General features: G+C 51.4%; 1 protein-coding gene across 1 annotated transcript in view; it reads right to left on the bottom strand.

Annotated features, from left to right (window-relative positions):
• Positions 1-4,103: 4,103 nt before the first annotated feature.
• MORN5 (MORN repeat containing 5) overlaps positions 4,104-18,513 on the bottom strand; it is a gene marked incomplete at both ends in the record, with an annotated part of 34,321 nt that continues 19,911 nt past the window's right edge. Inside the window, one exon of the mRNA XM_079707019.1 lies at positions 4,104-4,183. Within this exon, the coding sequence (XP_079563145.1) occupies positions 4,104-4,183 (80 nt within the window). The remainder of the gene's footprint in view (positions 4,184-18,513) is intronic.

The raw sequence follows: 18,513 nt of genomic DNA on the forward strand, positions 1-18,513 counted from the left end.
TTTGTTTGGAAGACTCTACAGTGTTTGTGGGATGTCCCCAAAGGAAAGCTATGTTCTAATTTTATCATTTCCATCTGTCTGGTTATGTCAAGTTAATTCAGAGAGAGAAGAGACACTGACCAACCCTGAGAGGCCCAATAGGGCACAGATGGAGGCCTGCCCAGACCAAGAGGCAGGGGGAAAAGTGGGGGCCGGGGGTGGGGTCGGGCAAGGACCCCCCATTGGTTTGGAGGCCCAGGAGAAGGATGCGGCACACTGGGCTGGGAGAAGCACTAGCCATTTTAAGGAGAGGAAAGAGGAAACTCGGGGTGTGTGTTGGGGACCCTGCTTTCACCTAGTTATCCAGCATATGTGCAGGAGACATAGCAGAGGTGGTGTTTGATCTGTGTGGTGACATTTCTGAACTCTTGGAAAGTTAGAATTGGGGACCCTTGTTGGCTACTTGACTCCTGATGGGGGTGCTTGGGCCCCGTCTTCTTTGGGGGGACCTCTCATGGGGGAGCTGGGGAACAGAGCCCAGGGAAAGGGCAGAGCTTTCATTCTGGACCCACCTCTGAGTAGAAAGAGGGTGCCTGCTGCCTAGGTGAGTGTACCAAGCCCAGGATTCTAGCTGGCACTTCTGGGCTTCCCCACCAACCCTGCCCAGAGCCAGTCCCACTCACTCCTGAGAACGCAGGCCAGACACAGCTGTGCTCCCATCCACCCTGTCCTGCTGCAGCTCTTCCACCCCAGACAAAAGGGCTTGGGCTCCACAAGACCATGATTTGTGTTTTCAGGGGACCCCGTTTGTCCCAAGCTAATCGTGTAATTTGAGAATGACTTGGGTGTCCTGATGCATTTCCCACTAGAGGCTGCTAGTAAGCATATTTCAGGCCAAGTCCTCCTTCCGACTTTGATTAACCTGATACGTTGCTTTCGGAAGGAGACTCTAGGACAGGGAAAGCAAGTTCATGGTACCTAGGTGTCTGCTGTCCCGGCTTCACCCATGGCAGACATCACTCATCAGTTGCAGCACTCTCTATCTCGCTGAGTCTGGATAAGGGTTTGGAATCCACATGCTTGAAGTTGGCACTTAAAATGAAAAACGATATGCTGTTCTTGCTCTGGGACCTGGCGGAGGGCTGGGCCTGGGTGCAGCCCAAGAAGGGAACTTGCTTCTTTTCCCTTTCAAAGACAGTTCCAGCTGACTCAGGGCAAAGGAAAGACACCCCTCAGAATGTGATCCGTGCAGCTTGGTTCAGAACCCACCCAGTGAATAGAGTGTGCCTGGCCCTACCCTTGGAGCTGATGTTAACCGGAGCAGCTTGGGCCCAGTTCCTGGTGACTGGGGAGCTCTAATCTTTCCTTTGACGTGGTGAGCGGCCAGCCGAGCCATGCCCAGGGTCACCCAGTACCCACTCTGCCTTGAGCCTCCCCCCAGGGTCTGTTCCTTGCTTGGATCACACGGTCGTAGCATGCTGCGGTTCAGACACGTCTCCACTAGCCTATTAGAACAGCCTGGGAACGTACAGGCCATCAAGACTATTTATTTAAATACAAAACAAAAGGAGGAAAACACACACACGGAAAAAAATTGTAAGCACTTTTTTGTAAAACCAATGTCTGTTTTGTTACATACCTTTCATGTTGTGCTTTGTAAATGTCTTATTTGTGTAATAAATAAAGTTAATGCAAGTAGAAGTGCTGGCACTGACATCCGGAGCACGATGGGATTCCATTTCTTTCCTGCTCTCTGGTTAAGGGCTCAGGCTCAGGCCTGGCCCCCAGAATATCTGGGCTGCTAGACAGTGAAACCCCTTCCCGGAAGACTGGTTCTGTTTCCCAGCTAGGAAACTGAGCGTTGTAAAGGCATCATGGTGGGTTTCTTCTCGAATCTGAGCTGTGTAGGAAATCAGGCTGGCTGCTGTCCTCCGTCCCACTCCTGACTGCGCTCTGCTGGGCCCCGTGCCAGCCCGGCAGGCTCAGAAGGGTCCAAGGGGGGCTCTCAGCCCAGCAAATGCTGGAGACAGACGGATCCCTCCGACGTGCTGTCAAGATGGAGGGGGGCATTTGAGCTGTATCCTTGGATGAGAAGTTCACGGAAATAAGTTCAAACGAGGAGATGCTGGGGGACCAGGGAGGGAGGCACAGAGGAGCCTGAGTGGGAGATGGGGGAGAATCCGATATGGCGGAGTGAAAGGGAATATGCCATGGGAGACAGGGCCACAGGGCTCCAGCTTCCACACGGGTCTGGGTCTCATACTGGCCTCATGGGGTTCCAGAACCACCCTGTAATCTGGGGAGTCAGAGAGCACATCCTTCTGCCGGCCGCCAGATGTTCTTGTAGCAGCAGAACCTTTTGTTCAAACCAGAGCGCACCAGGAAGGGAGTGGAATGGCTCTGCCTGGCGCAGAGGCTTCCCCAGCACCCCAGCCCCACCCCGTGGCCCCGCACAGAGTCACTCAGAAGCCTCAGCTCAGGGTGTACGTGGCCATCGCCCCTGCAGGGCCCCCCACCCCCGCCGCCCGGTTAGTTGTTGCATTCTCCATCCCTGACCCCACCCTTGTCCCTCCCCCTCCGCTCTTCCAATCCATTTATCATTTAGATATTTAGAGATTTAGATATATGTGTATCTTTGAAAAGGAAGTTTGTGTGTGCGTGTTCCTTTACATGAATATACTTTATTTATTTTCAAAACACAGTTTGGAAACCCCCAGTGGACATCAGTCCTGTCATTCTACTGAGGTGAGTGACTGTTGCCTTGGCGGGGAAAGGTGATCCCCCGTCCCTCTGCGGCGCAGCTGAGCAGCGGGCCCAGGTCTCCCTTGACTCCTGGCTGTGCCCCAGCAGGCTGCTCATGGGGCCCTAGATCAAAGGCTAGCTTCCTGCCCTTGCGACCTTGGCAAAGCCCTCCCAGGCCCGACTCCCTCTCCTGAGCAGCCCTTGGTGAGCCAGGGGACAAGGCGCAGGGGGCTGCAGGATTCGGCAGCCTCTAAGGAGGGAAAGCTACGCAAAGATCCAGGTGATCCAGGTTGCTTGCGGCCCAAGTATAGCCCTGGAACATGCTACCACTTCCTCTGCTGGTTTTCACCTGACACATGAGATCCCTGGGGGTGATTCTGAAGAATAATTACTCTGTATGCACAGCTAACGAATTAGTTTTTAAAGCAAGCACATATTGAATACCTGCTAAGTGCCAGCTCCTTTATTTTATTATTTCTTTCAATCCACATAGCTACCCTATGGGTTTAAGCATCATTATACATTTTACAGATGAGGAGACTGAAGCTCAGAGAAGTGAAGTGACTTGCCCAAGGTTGTATGATACCCTGTGATTGAGCTGGGATTCACACCCAGGTGTGTATGATGCCAAAGCTGCATTCTTTCTGTGGCACCCCACTGATTCTGTGCTTAGGGTAGGAAGCTCAGATAGGGAAGCTTCAGAGAGGAAAAGGCAGTCCTGGGTAATCATTTCTGGGCTTACAGGAAGATACCAGCTGTGAGCCTGGGCACAGTCATCCTGTCCTACTGCCCTGTGAAATCAAGACTGGTAAGGCAGGCAGCTTGTAGTGAACAAACAAACAAAAAACAGCTGGGCTTTATCTTCAGGAAGACGCGGATTCAAATGCTGTGTGACCTAGGGCAGGTCACTCAGTTTCTCTGAACCTCAGATTTCCCATCTCTAAAAGGTAATGCTAAGTAAGCCCTTTCTTACAAGGCTGTTGTGTGGAGCTGAGATAATATAACCACACTGCCCGCACACATGGGTTGCTCATTCAATTACATTTGTCTATCATTATAAGGTGATGGCTCTCAAACTTCCATATGCTTAAGAAATACATGAGAATGCAAACTGCTAGACCCCAGTCTCAGCGATTCTGATTAGCAGGTACTAGGGTGGGGCCCAGGAAGAGCTAGTTCACAATTTTGCCCAGGTGATTCTGATGCAGGTGGAGTGAGGGTCCCGCTCCAAGAAATAGTCTAAGGAAAGTACACTTAGGGCCACTGATGGCAGAAAGCTTTTATTCCCGAGTCAAAAGTCAGGTTCTAAAGCTACAGCCTGCCCCCTGGGCCAGCCAATGCCAGGGCACAGAAGGAACCTTGTGACCGAGGGGGCTTAGCACTCACGGCTTGGGCTTAGGACCCATGGTCTCGTCCCAGCCCTTCCGACACGTCCGGATGATCCACTCGTGCTCGTCATCATCTGCAAGAGAGGAGGAGGGAGAGCTGGTCATGCTCTGCCCCGGGAGCCCCCAGGCAGGGTCTTGGGGCTGGGGTGCATGTTGGAGGTGGACCTTGCTGACGGAGCCAGGCACAACATGGATGGGCCGCTCTGGGCCCGTGCCTAGTGTGACATCCACCAACGTCACCCCCGGGACAGCCGGTCGAGCCCTTCGTTTCTTTTCTGGGCTTTCCATTCTGGACGCTTCAGAGAACCTGTGGTTTTCCAGGGGGCTGACACCCATCGTTTGCCCAGGTCCTTTCGGTGGGGAGAGGAGAGGAGGATCTGGGGGTCCTGTAGGCCCACATGCATTTATCTCCCTTAACTTAATCCTCGTGACCACCCGATGGCAGCAAGCCCGCCTTTCTGCGGACGGACTAACAGGCTCAGAGGATGAGTCGCTAGTCCACAGCCACAGGGTTAGTACGTGGGAGAGCCCAGAACTTGAGCCCCGGGGCTGTCTGAGTACAAGGCCTGTGCTGCTTTTAAACCTCAGAGAGAGAGAGTTGAGTGGGACACATCCCTTAGTCCACAGCACACTCTCTGTGCCAGGCCCCTCTGCGGGCTGACTCTATTTTCATTTTTCCTCTTTATCCTCCAAAGCCACACCCAGCCTCTCCCCCCACCACGCCAGAGACCCACTTCAATGGCGGGGATATATACCCCCCAAAATGCACATAGCTCTGTAAAATATGTACTGTTGTTTTGTGTGCGAATGTGGTTTCAATTTACGTAGATGGCACTGTGCTGTGAATTTCACTGTGCCTCACTTTTTTCCCTCAGCACTACATTTTCAAGATCTATTCTCGTTGCGACGCGGACATCTAGTTCTTTGCTCCTGACTGCTGCCTAATATTCCATGGTGGGCTTCCGTTATGTTTCGCTACCCATCCTCCCAGGGGTGGACACGCAGGTTGCCTCCACCTCCTGTTACTGGGAATGATGCTGGGACAAACGTTCTTGGGTCCGTCCCTTCGTGGATACGTGGGAGAATTTCTCTGGGATTATATTCCAGGAGGAGGGTTACGGAGCCGTGCACATACTTCATTCCCCAGGACTCCCAGCGAAGCCCGTGTTTTTTTTCCCCAGCACCGCAATGCCTGCCTGCGGTCCTTCCCTCTTTCCTGCCTTCCCTCTTCCTGGGGACAAAGAGCACCGGCCCAAACCCCTGCCCTCGAGCAGTTGTCCTCAGGGCGCAGCACCAGAGTCTCTTGCTTCCTACCCTCACCCCCTGCTTAGCTCAGTGCCTCCGGCCCAAGAGGTGGGAGTATGGAATTCCTCATCCTCCTTGGGTGCCAAATGGCAGAAGCTAGACATAAAAGACACTCCTTGAGAGCTGAAACGCAGAGGGTCTGAGATATCCTACCCTCCGAACCAGAGCCGCCTGCAGGAGCCCTCTCCTCTTCTGTGACAGCACCGCTCCCCGGCCCAGGGAGACAAGGCTTATTGTCAGCCTACTGTGTGCTCTGTAATTTACAAGCGTCGATCTCACTGAGTTTTTTGTGAGAGCCCAGTAGGGTAGGAAAGATTACCTCCACTTTACAGAGAGGAGAGCCTTACCTCGTGCCCACGGCCAGCGGAATTTAAGCCAAGGCTCATCAGACCCCAAAGCCTGACTTTTCACCCCAGGGCAGCCCCGACGGTGCCAGGAGGCGAGGCTGCCCCACAGAGCTGGCCTCCTCCGTCCCGCCCCCCGCCACTCCATTAGTTCTTTGTCTGTGACCTCAGGAGAAAGGCTCTCTGCCTGCACGCTCTGGCCTTTGAGGACTGCCCTCAGCAGCCGGTGGGACTCAGTTTCCCCCGGGGAGGCTGCGGGGGAATCCGCACCTGGCTGTCAACCCCGGGGGGGCGGGGGACGGTGGGCGGGGAGAGCGGCGGCACACAAGGAGTTAAGTGCTGGTGAAGCCCACTTTTGCCACACCGAGAGCAGCCTGGTTGATAATTACAGTTCTGAAGTCTCCGGGCTATTCGAATCAGTGCAGCTGCAACCTCTTCAGTGGTAACCCTGAAACCAGACCAACTGGGTTTATTGTGCTGAACCAGTCCTCAGGCCCCTCCCTGATGGTTACAAATTGACAGCAATGGACTTAACAGCCCTCTTCACTACCCCTCTCACTCTCTACCTGGCCGCTCAGCCCCCAATTTGAATGACAGATGCCTCCCCTCCCAGCAGCTGCTCCCCAACCCTCCCCTCCACCTCCCCTGTGCCGCGAGGCGGCTCCCCTGTCCCTGCCACGCCAGGGTGAGGCTGCCCAAGCACATTTCATCAATATTTAAAATGGAATTAAACCTGCAGCTTTGATTAATGCCTCCCAGATCCCGGCAGTTGTGATTACTATTTTGCAAATTGCGATTGTTGGAATATGTTAATATGATTGTCTGAGAACATCTTCACCTTCTAGGATAATTTTCCCCCTTTTTCGGCAGGACGAGAGGGGAAGAGGAGGGGGGGAAAAAGATGGGGAAAAAGACACCCCGCAAACTCTTTAATCAATTGTAAATTATTACCCTCGGCACAATTGCTGGTGGTTCAGAGGAAGGGGAGGGAGATTTCTGGTTTGGTGCATTTATCTTGAAAGTTTTGCCCCGACTGGCCCAGTAATTCCACCCTGGGATGTTATGCTAAGGGAATAATCTATTTGTCTCGGTACTATTTAGAATCAAGAAAACTGAAATAACCTATGCTTCTAAAAACAAGAGGATGATTACTTTGTTGTATATTCATTCATTTAACAAATAATTTCTAAACACTATGTGCCAGGCATACTGCTAAGTTTAATTTCTAAACACTGACTATGTGCCAGGCATACTGCTAAGTTTGGGGGGCAGGTGGGAGACACCATGAGCCACATGAGGATTTAGCAGCCACTGAAAAAAATATGGTTATGAAGTCTGTATAGCAACATAGGAATGTTTTTGATATTATAATAAGCAAAAAAAAAAAAGGTGGAAGGAGGTAAGAAACAAAATTACATAGAGAGTGTAATCTGTGTAAAAATTGTGCACAGAAGAAAAATTAAAAATAATAAATTGAACGTGAATAATGGTCAGCTCTGAGCAGTGGGGCTAGAGAGGTTCTTCTGTTTTTGGTATTTCCCAAATCCTTCATTGATGTGTATCCACAATAGAAAATAAAAATAATCATTGGCTTTTTTCCTACCCTCTAATTTATTGCCTTGGTAATTTCATGCATTTTAGTAAATGAAGTAAAATGTTTCTAGGTTCCTAGAAACACCAATAGGGTTCTTGAATTTCTAAAAAGTAAAAAAATATTGGTAAAAATGCATAAAAGTTGGAGAATAGACAAATCTCCTGTGCAGAAGAATTCCAAACAATTTATGTGGATAGTCCGCCATCAAGGAGATGGGGCATAACTCCCTATTCCTTAGTTGTGGGCTGCATAGTGATTTCCTTGTAAAAAGGACGGTATAGGAAGGGGGTAAAGAATAAAAAAAAGAGTAACTTTTCAATGAAGAAACCTGACAAACACACCTCATCCAAGTGATCAAGGTCAACATCAGCAGTGATAAGCCGTGTGGATAGTGTATAGCCTTGATATGGTGAAAACAGCACAAACCTCTGTGGCCTTCCTCCCCCAAACCCACAACCCCAGTCGAATCATGTGAAAACCATCAGACAAATTCCAATCAAAGGACATTTTACAAAACATTTGACCAGTACTCCTCAAAAGTGTCATCGAAAACAAGGAAAGTCTGAGAAACTCTCACAGCCAAGAGGATCCTAAGGTGAAGTGACAACTAAATGTAATGTGGTGTCATGGGTGGGATCCTGGACCAGAAAAGAGACATTAAGGAAAGATGGAGGAAATCTGAATGAAGTATGGGCTTTAGTTATTTTTATTTAGTTAATAAAAATGTATCGATATTAGTTCATTAATTGTGACAGATGCATGGTACAATGTAAGATGTTAATAATAGGGACACTGGATGTGGGGTATAGTGGGAACTCTCTGTACTATCTTTTCAATAATTCTGTATATCTGAAATTGTACTAAAATAAAATGTTTATTTTAAAAAATGCCTGAAAATCCAGTGTGCTCTGTAAAAGGTGAGACTATCATGTTCTCCAAGAGGAGTGGAAACCTCTTCACACACCCAACCATCCAAAAAAGCATCCTGGGCCCTGCACTTCACAATTTATGATTCTACACAAATATGGAGAACAAACTAGTGGTTGCCAGTGGGGAGAGGGAAGGGAGGAGGGGCCATACAGGGGTGGGGTGGGGGGAAAGGGTTATTATGGGATTATATGAAATCATATGTATGAAACTTGAAAATTGTAACACACTATAGAACTTAAAGGATCTTTCATTCAATAAAAAAATTTATGACCCTATACTTTCTTGCATATTTGCTTATATAGTTTTCTCTCCCACTGGGCTGTAAACTTAATGCAGAGACTATGTCTGCCTGTGGACCACTGGACCCAGCATACCGTAGGCAACCAATAACTGCTTTGCCAGTTGAAGTCTGGAATAAGTCTGTTGCCTTCTGATTTGTCTTTGATTGCTATCAACAAACATTCCTGACACCTATTTCTTGGCATTCATGTCTCATCTCAAATGTCACTTCTCAGTGATCCCTGAGATCCGGTGTTCATTTTATCTCCTTCATGGCGTGTGCCTCTTGCTGCAATTTTCTTGTTTATTTACATGTTTTCTGTCTCCCCATCCACACTACAAGCTCCAGTGAAACCAGTCTGCTTCTTCACTGTGGCATCATCAGACCAGTGTCTGGCACACAGGACTGCTTAGCCCACATCTGTTGAATGAATGAACGATTAAGTCAACAAGCTCAATCCTGTGGCCAGCCCTGTGCCAGGTGCTGGGGGACAGAGGGGACTGAGACCCAAAGGGTTGACCCAGGCACCCTTCGGCTTCATCTGTCTGCTCTTGGGGCGCAGAGATTTCTTTATTCTGGTTCTCAAGCTTCGGAAGTGACCTCGCTGCTCCCTGCATCCCCCCCCGCCTCTGCTGCCCCCAGTGAATCTCACCCATCACTAGGAAAGCTGGGCTTCTTACAGAGAAGAAAAGGAACTTGCAGCAAGAGAGACCCCAAATCTGACCACAGGCCACCCAACTGAGAAGCTTTCCCTGTAAAGGCTCCCACTCCTTCGCCTGGACCTTAAGACCTTTCCAGCCTGCCTCCTCCCCGGCTGTGAAATGCAGCTACCCTGACGTAATGCAGTCGCCCACAGGCATGTGTTCAGTGCCCCTGTGCCTTTGTACAAGCTGCTCCAGGGAGCGGGGGACACCCTTCCTTTCAGGACCTGGTTCAGGTGCAAGGCCTCTCAGAGCTCAAGAGAGGCCCAGGGCACTTCCCATTTCTGGACCTTAGTGAATATAAAAGTGAAGAAAGGCCTAAACACGAGTATAACAACTGCAATATATTTTAAACATGTACATTTGACACATTAATTCTTTCAACACAAACAACCCAAAGTAACATAGATGTGTTTTTCTAGGATTTCTGTCAAAGAAGTAGAAGTACACAGTGCATTAAAGACGGTGTGGTCAGGAAACAGGGCTGCCTGCGTGAACATGGTTTTCTTTCAGGCCAACACAGTCCCAGCTTCAGGCACCTGATGAAGGTGTGTCCCCCTGGCCGTCCTCCCCCGCCATGGGCCCTGCCTGGATGTCACCTTCCCTGACCCAGGCTGCGGTCATGGTCGTGGTCGCCCCTACCAGCCAAGGGGAGCCATGATCAATTCACTCTTCAGAGCCCGGCGCAGATCCAGCACTTAAAAAGTATTTAATAAGTATATTAAATATACTTATTTAATATGGATGAATGCATAAAGAAATGTAAATTTGGGGACATAAAAGTAATAAGTTTACTCCGTGGGATTTAGAAAAAGGGGGAAGAATTTCTTCCCCACCCTCAGCCAACGGAGCGGAGAGGGCAAAGCAGACATGCCAAGGGCGGGGCCAAGGCCCGGGCCAAGGCCACCGGCTGCTGTTTCCTTTCCTGTCTCGAGGCCAGGACCGAGCAGCCCCACCACATGGGGAGGATGGGTTGTCTGGGCTCACACCTGGGCGCGAACCACACTCCGGAAGCTCAAAGCCCTGGCTGGCCTGGGGCCCGATGGTGAGGGTGGGAGGGGCAGGCCTGCACAGGCCACCAAGCAGTGCCCAGGTCACCGAGAGTGTCATTCGTGCAGCCTGCAGGTCGGTGCAGTGCTGGCGGAAGAAAGAGTCCTGAAAGGCGGACCGCACATGCAACGCAACGTTGGCTCCCCTGACGGCTGGCAGGGAGGCGGTGTGGCGCAGTCGTTAAGGGCGCGAGCTTTGGAGCTCGGCCGTCACTAGCTCAGAGACCTTGGGCAGATGGCCTCGCACCTCTCTGGGTGTCATTTCCTCATCTGCAGAGGTGCCTGCCTGGAAGGTTTCCTGGGAGGATCAACTGAGGTCATTCCCGAAAAGTGCTTAGCACAGTGCCTGGTGCACAGGAAATGCCCCAAACCAAAGAAAGCCAGAAGCTGTCTTTGCAAGGTGGGACTTCAGGGCCCCTGTGACTGCACAGCATAGGCTGGAGGGAGTTCAGGGTCCTTTGTAAGCCCTGCCGCCATCTTGCTGGGTGATCTTGGACAAGTCACTGCCCCTCTCTGAGCCGGTGTACAGTGGGTTTAACCAGACCCCCGGCAGACTGGGGACTGGCGGGGCTGAACGGCCCTAGGTGGGTACCCAGGAAGTGTGAGCTAGGATCATCATTTCGATGGGCCTTTAATTCCCAAACTGGGTACCTTCAAGGGGGTGTTCTTAAGGAACTCAGCAGTCCTGGAACTTCTGGTTCCCTGCGGGGGCAGAGGGAGGCGCTGGGGAGGAGGAGGTCTTTACACAAGGATCAAGAGCCGCAGCTCAACTAGTGCTTTTGTTCAGAGCGAGGGGCAGGTTGGTGCAGGCGAGCACAGAGAGGGCAAACGGGCTGATTCAGGTCATCAGGCACCCGCAGGCCAGGTGTCGCTAGCTCATGGCACGCCTTTGGGCCAAGCACACCTGCAGCGCCCACCTGGTGTGCGGGAGCCTCGGGTGGGGACAGGGAAAGGGAGGAGACCAGGATGAGTCCAGGTGTCCAGCCTCAGGAGAGGGGATGAGGGTCACAGCGGCCGAGCACCCGCAAAGCACAGGGCTCTGTGGGAAGAGGGGCACGTCCGTCCTCTTCTCGGTGAGTAAAAGGCGTTGTCCCCAGTTAGGACGAGGAAACCAAGGCTTGGGGTGCGAACCGTCTCCCCACCTCATTCCACCAGCGGGGAGGGGGAGGGCACAGAGTGCTGGTGTGAAGGTCACGCTTGATGAGTCTGTGTGTGCACGGGCACAAGTGGGCGTGTTTCCGTCGAAGTGTGGGAATCTACCCAAGTGTGAGTGTGAGCGAGCATGCATCGGTGTGTGCCGTGAGTGTGTAAGTGGCTCTGTCTGAGGCGCAGGGTGAAGAGGAGAGAGTGCGCCCGTATGGGGAGCCTCAGCCTGCGTGTGACACGCGGTGTGTGGCTGGGTGAGTGGCAGGCGGTGTGTGAGCATCTGAGTCCGTGTGTGTGTGAGCAGATGTCAAGGGAGGAGGCGTGCAGCTCGCGGTGACAGTCCAGCGCGCATCCAGAACGCCAGGCCACGCCAGGCTCTAGGGCAGGAGCTCTGCCGTGAGGGCTGCCTTTCTTCCTGGGGTCAAGGCCAGCGCGCTCTCAGATGGCTCCTGTGTGAACTGTGGCTGGGGTGAGAGGTGCATGGCAAACCTGGCACCCCAGGCTGTGGGCAGGTGCAGTCCCCAAAGCCCGGCCACACCCTCTGTGCAAATGCAGGGGTGAGAGCGGCAACCAATGCCGGGCCATCCCTGTCCCAACTCCTGCAAACAAAGAGGCTTTGAACTTTGCTGGCAGAGGTGTGGCCAGAGGCCAAGGCCACAGCGTTGCCAATATTGATTGACGGGTGGCTGCCCAGGCAGAGCCCAGCATCGGGCAGGAAGGGAGGCCCGGGGCTGCTCTTGCTTTCCCTGTAAAGGCGCATCTTCTGGGCTGGGTGGGTGGAGGTCTCCAGGGGGTAGGGGTGGGTGTGGTGAGGCCAGGTTGCTTCACCCACGGGGAACTAGAGGGGCAGGGCCCAGCACCCACAGGCTTGTCAAAGCCTATTCAACTGCAAGAGACATGGGAAAAAATGACTGACTCTGAAACACAGAAAGAGAAACTGCAACACTGAAATTAATAAATGTTATAATTAATGCATAAAGCCTGAATTAATTATTAAATTTAGAAATCAAAACAATGTTATTACACTTGAAATCAATTTGTAGGCTTGGTTTCCTCATTTGTCAAGAATTCTCCAGTGTGAACACGGCTCTCAAGAAATCACAGCCAATTGTTAAAGTCTTGCAGTCAAACCAACTACCAAGCAAAGTTTGAAAAATCCTTTCGGAGTTTTAACAGCAAAAAATTACATTTAATATGGGAGCGTGGATACATTCTGTTTTAATATGTTGAAACCATTGGGTTGAGACCTTCTAGGTCAGACCTAGGGCTGGATCGGGCTGTGACCCGGGGAGGGCGAGTCTGGGCAACGAATATGGTGAGCTGGGATCAGGTTCATGTGCCGGGCACATGCATGTACTTTCCATGCCTGATCTCATGCAATTCTCATACCACTTTTGTTATGTGCACAGTTGGTGTCTCAGGTGGCATTGCAGATGCTCCAGTTGGTGGGTAAAGGGAAAAGTGCCCACGGTCATAATGACCCTTGGGAATCTCTTAGGAAAGCCCCAGACTGGAGAAGGACGTCTCACTAAGTGTCGTACTATTGGGGTTCTGACACTAGTGGGACAGAGAGTAATTCCTGCTGTTGAGGTCCAGATGCATAGCTGGCCTGTGTTTATGGGCCCTACTGGTAAAAAAAACCCCAACACATCCTTAAATACTAGCATCAGCCTGTGTGTGGCAACAACAAGAGGTGCACAGGGACGCCGACCAACGGATTCACATCTCCCACACTCACTCCAGAGCAGGCGTGTGCTAAGTAAGGGAAGGGTGCAAAGTCACCAACACCATCTCTATTGCTATTCTTCTTGTTTCCCTGATTCCCACTTTTATTTTTCAAGCACTCATAATTGCATTTGTGTTCACTAAAGATGTCAGTGATGCCTGGCCGCTGTACACAGGCAGCGCTGGGAAGCCAAGTGCTGAGGCCAAGGTCACTCGGTCGGCCCTTGCTCTGACCCTCTGCTCCCTTCTGCCCCTGCTCTCCAGCTGCGTGTGGACAATGGACTGACAGGGACAGGCCTGGCACCTGGGCCTGTCCTCCAGGTGGCAGATGCTGGGGGCAGAATTAAGGCTGGGACAGGGGGGATGGCCAGGAGGGATGTTAGGATGTTAAGGACCTTACGGAACTCAGACTAGAACTCACTTAATCCTCACAGCAATCTTGCAAAATCAGTGTTATTATTTTTTAAAGATTTTTTTTAAATTAATTAATTTATTTATTTTTGGCTGGGTTGGGTCTCCACTGCTACACGTGGGCTTTCCTTAGCTGCGTCGAGTGGGGGCCTCCTGTTGCAGTGGCCTCTCCTGTTGAGGAGCACGGGCTCTAGGCGCGCGGGCTTCAGCAGTCGTGGCACACGGACTCTAGAGTGCAGGCTCGGCAGTTGTGGCGCTCGGGCTCCGTTGCTCCGCGGCACATGGGGTCCTCCCGGACCAGGGCTCGGACCCGTGTCCCCTGCACTGGCAGACGGACTCCCAACCACTGCACCACCAGGGAAGCCCCAAAGTCGGTGTTATTATCCCGTTTCACAGGGGAGGGCTCTGAGGCTCAGAGAGATGGAGTTATATGTCCCAGCTCACTCAGCTAATAAGGGGGTACAGGTTCATACCCAAGTCTATCTCCAGAGCTGCAGCCCTCAGCCACTACACACTTCCCTGAAAAATCTTTCTGCAACTACCACGTCTTTACTGTCTGAAGGATTGAAGCTAAGCTCCCTAACCTGGCATTCAAGCCTCTCTCCAGCCCACACTGGGTCCCTCTGCTTTGAATGTCCAGCTCAGACACACTCCTACACACCCATCAAAGCCTACTCCGTCCATCACTGCCTAAGGGAGGCCTTCCTTGACTACTCCTCTGTCTCCCAACACGGTAGCGGGTCTCAGGTGCTCCATCTTGAGTGCCCAGGCCCCTGCATCTCTGTGCCTTTGCTCATGTTTTCCCTTCCTTTCCATGCAGCAAAATCCACCTCTCAAACTTTAAAGCCTAGCCAAACACCACCTTTTCCAGAACACCAACTTGACTTGGGACACACTTACCATTTTCTCTGTGCTCCCCCAGCACACTGTGCTTCTGACTCCTGGCACCAGCAAAGCAGGGCACTCCCGGTTTTTTGGAGAGAGAATCTCATATCTGGGACTTCCCTGGTGGAGCAGTGGTTAAGAATCCGCCTGCCAATGCAGGGGACACGGGTTCGACCCCTGGTCCGGGAAGATCCCACGTGCCGCAGAACAACTAAGCCCGTGCGCCACAACTACTGAGTCTGTACTCTGGAGCCCGCGAGCCACGACTACTGAGCCCACATGCCTAGAGCCCATGCTCTGCAACAAGAGAAGCCACCGCAATGAGAAACCCGCGCACCGCAACGAAGAGTAGCCCCTGCTTGCTGGAAGTAGAGAAAGCCCGTGCGCAGCAACGAAGACCCAACGCAGTCACAAATAAATAAATAAAATAAATTTATTTTAAAAAAAAGAATCTCATATCTGATATTCCACATTAAACATTAATATAAACATCATGGAGAATATAGACTTATGTTGGACTTCCTTCCATACACTTTTTTTATGGTTTCTGTTATTTTACTTTCTGACCTATATTTTGAGGGGCAGGAGGTTCTCTGCAGCCTTTTGAACACTTAGGCTCTAGGCTTCCATCCAGAGAGTGCCCATCCCGGGTCCTGTCACTGTTTATGCATCTCTCCCCACCCCCGACCCTGCACTGGTTTTGGGAGGTGGCAGGCACTGAGGTGGCCCCCAGGTGAGAGCCTGGTATCCACAGGGGAGCAGTTAGGGCCTGCGTCTGGGTCTGAGGCTCCAGATGAATAAGAAATGCTGAGGATGATGGGAACACATCCAGAACAGTGCCAAAGGCGGGCTAGAGAGATCAGGGGACTGCAGGCCTCCAGTCCAGTTTTGAAATTGGCATTGAAAGCAAGTGGGAGGAGGCCAGAGGGCAGCTTGCCAAGGCCACTCTGGCTCCTCCCTTTGGAGCATGGAGTTAAGGAGGCCCCTGCTTCTCAACGAGTACTAGTCCCTGGGATATAAAATCATCCCAGCTGTTATCTCTGACAGGCCTTAAGCGCCTCGTGGGCTGGGCACTACTCTCGCTGTATCCCCTGCATCATCTCAATAACACTCACCACAATCCTGGAAGGAAGGTCGTAGCTCTACCCCCATTTGTCAGATGAGGAAACCGAAGCTCAGAGACGTTAAGAGACTAGCTTGAGGTCACACAGCAGGCCAACGGCAGAACCAGGGTCTGAGGGCAGATCTGGCCGTCCCTGGAGCCGGCCTGTAACCCTGCCTGCCTCTCCTAAACCTGAGGTTGAGCAGGGCTCTCAGCCAACTGCCCTGAGTTCCAGCATGTGGGCTGAGGAAGCGAGATGAGGCTCCTGCCCCCTGGGCTCTGGCCTCGCATCCACTTCTATCACAAACCACGGCGGTGCTGGCTCGGGTGGACTCCAGCCACGGAAGGGGAAGCTGTATCCTTTGGATGCTTCCAGGAGGCTGCTGTGGGGGGTGGGGGATGTATTGCTGTCAGAGTCCTGTGGGCACAATGGCTGGAAGGGGAATTTCCAGGGCCTTAGGAATTGGAACTGGGGAAAGAGTCGGGCAGGGGGCGGTTCCCGCAGGTCAGGGAGGCGCGGCAAGGCCGGGCAGGCTGTCACTCCTAGAGCAAGGGCCTTGACGGGCCGATCCCACCCCCTGTAGGGGAGGGGGTGGGTGCTAGTGTATTTCTCCGGGGGAGAAGAAGGTCCACAGCTTTGCCAGGCTCTCAGAGAAGTTCATGTCAGTTCACAGTGTGGCCTCTGGTGTCAGAGATGCCTGGGTTCAAGTCCCGATTCCTCCCTTTAGTAACTGCTCCGGTAAGTTACTTACTCTCTGAGGCTCAGTTTCCCCATCTGCCAAATAGGGATAATGATGCATTCCTCAAAGGGCTGGGATGTGGTAAGTCCCTGGCACAGTAAAGGCATTTGATACTCATAATTCCCTTCATACCCCTTTTGCTTAAAGCAGATGCCGGGATCTGTGATCCGTGTGGGCATTTTCTTTGGCAGTTACAAGTGTGATATTATCGTTCCACAAAGCCTTCATTATGGTGCTGCTAACAGTACCGCAGATATGGCAGGCATGGCCCTGCGTGCCAGCCTCCAGGTGATTATAATATTTGGGTAAATTGCCTTTTGTCTCGAGGAGAGATGACAGCGGGAGGGGGCGGGGCAGGAGACTCGCTCGGCCATTTTGCAGAAACCACGGGGGAAGCAGGGTGGGGGACAGCCTGGGTTTGCTGAAGGAGCCCTGGCTGGCGGTGGGAAGGTGGGTCCGGCCCCGGCCCTACCACAGACAGGCTGTGTGGGGTCCGGCACGTCATCCACCCTCTCTGGCTCTCAGCTTTCTCACCTGTCAGGTGGAGGCAGAGGCTTCAAGATGAGAAGAGTCTTGGTTTGTTGGTGGCATTGAAAGACTCATGTTCCTTGGACAGTTTTTGAGCAATAAAGTGGGCAGAGAACTATCTAGGGAAAAAGAACCACTACTGCCATCTTACACTCCTTGGATATTTTTATGTCTCTGGGCCACAAGGAAAGCCCTTGTTTCTTTCTTTCTTTCACTAATAAACTCCAGCTTCTCATTCAGAACCAGCTCAAATGTCATTTTTACCTCTGAGTCAGCTAGACCTGGATTCAAATTCCAGCCCTGCCACCTATTACCCGGGTAAATTTGGGCAAAGCATTTCACCTCACCTCAGTTTCATCATCTGTAAAATGGAAATAATAAAGACAACTATTTCCTAGATAAAAGAAAATAAATTATGTAAAGTGCTCAAACCAGTGCCTGGAACATAGTAAGCACTCAGTAAATGGTGGTTATTATTATTACCCTGCTTTTTCACCTGAAATAAACTATGGATACCTTTGTATATCAATAGGTCCATTCCTTCACTGCCATTTTAATGGCTGCATTGTATTTTATTGTAAGCCTATATCATATATTATCTTTTACTTGGCCGCACCACGCAGCTTGCAGGACCTTAGTTCCCTGACCAGGGATCGAACCCGGGTCCACGGCAGTGAAAGCACTGAGTCCTAACCACTGGACCGCCAGGGAATTCCCGAGGCTATTATTTATTTATCATTATTTAATGAGTTCCCTCCTGCTGGACATTTGGGATGTTTCTAGTTTTCAACTGTTTAAATAATACCAGAAAAACTTTAGAAGGCCAAGTGGTCTTTCACTTCTACCTGCTCACTATGCAGCTTTTTAAAAGTTGGGTGGGGAGCAGATAAACACCAATGTCTGGGAGCTCCATGCCCAGGCCTCTGTGGACAGACAGTCTTGGAGTTGGCAGGGCAAAGTGGAAAGAGGCAAATCTCTGGAGGCAGATGAGCCCAAGTGTGAATCCCAGTTCCTGCCAAATTTTCTGGGGAAATTCTTTAACTTCACCGAGCCTCAGTTTCCTCATTTGTCAAACAGGGATCATAGCCCTCCCCTGTAGTTGAGTGCCTGGTGCAGGGTCAAGGCTTAGTCAATGCCACCTGTCACCTCCCCCCCCCATCATCTTCATCCTCTCCGTCCTCATTCTGGTGGAGCCAGCTGTCACCTCCAAAAGACTCCAAATCACCCAGGCCAGGTCACTCTTTGGACCCCGACTCACACCCCTGCTTCTTCCCATTGTCCATTTACCCGAGCATACGTTCAAACGAGGCTCGTGATCTTGATTTTAAATTCTGTCTGAAACCTACAGGTTCAAATGCAAAGGGGCCCTCTCTGCAAATAATCACTGGTATGCGATATTTTTAAGAAGCCCAAGCCATTGTTTCTGACTGAAGGAAAGTTGGTGCTATTTTGAAGAGGAGCACGATTAAGCGGTGGCGTTCTCGCTTTAACCGTTGGGAATTAGACGCTGTTTGAAAGATTTGTGAGCTCTAGGACATTTGCCAGATGTGCTTGATTCGACATTTCAGACAACAAAGGGGATAATGTTGGCGGGAATCTTGACAGCATTTCTGATGATCAGGATATTCTTTGAGGATGGTACTGAGACCTTTCGGGGAGGAATT

This window comes from Hyperoodon ampullatus (genome assembly GCF_949752795.1).
Source record: "Hyperoodon ampullatus genome assembly, chromosome: 6".
Classification (NCBI taxonomy): Eukaryota; Metazoa; Chordata; class Mammalia; order Artiodactyla; family Ziphiidae; genus Hyperoodon; species Hyperoodon ampullatus.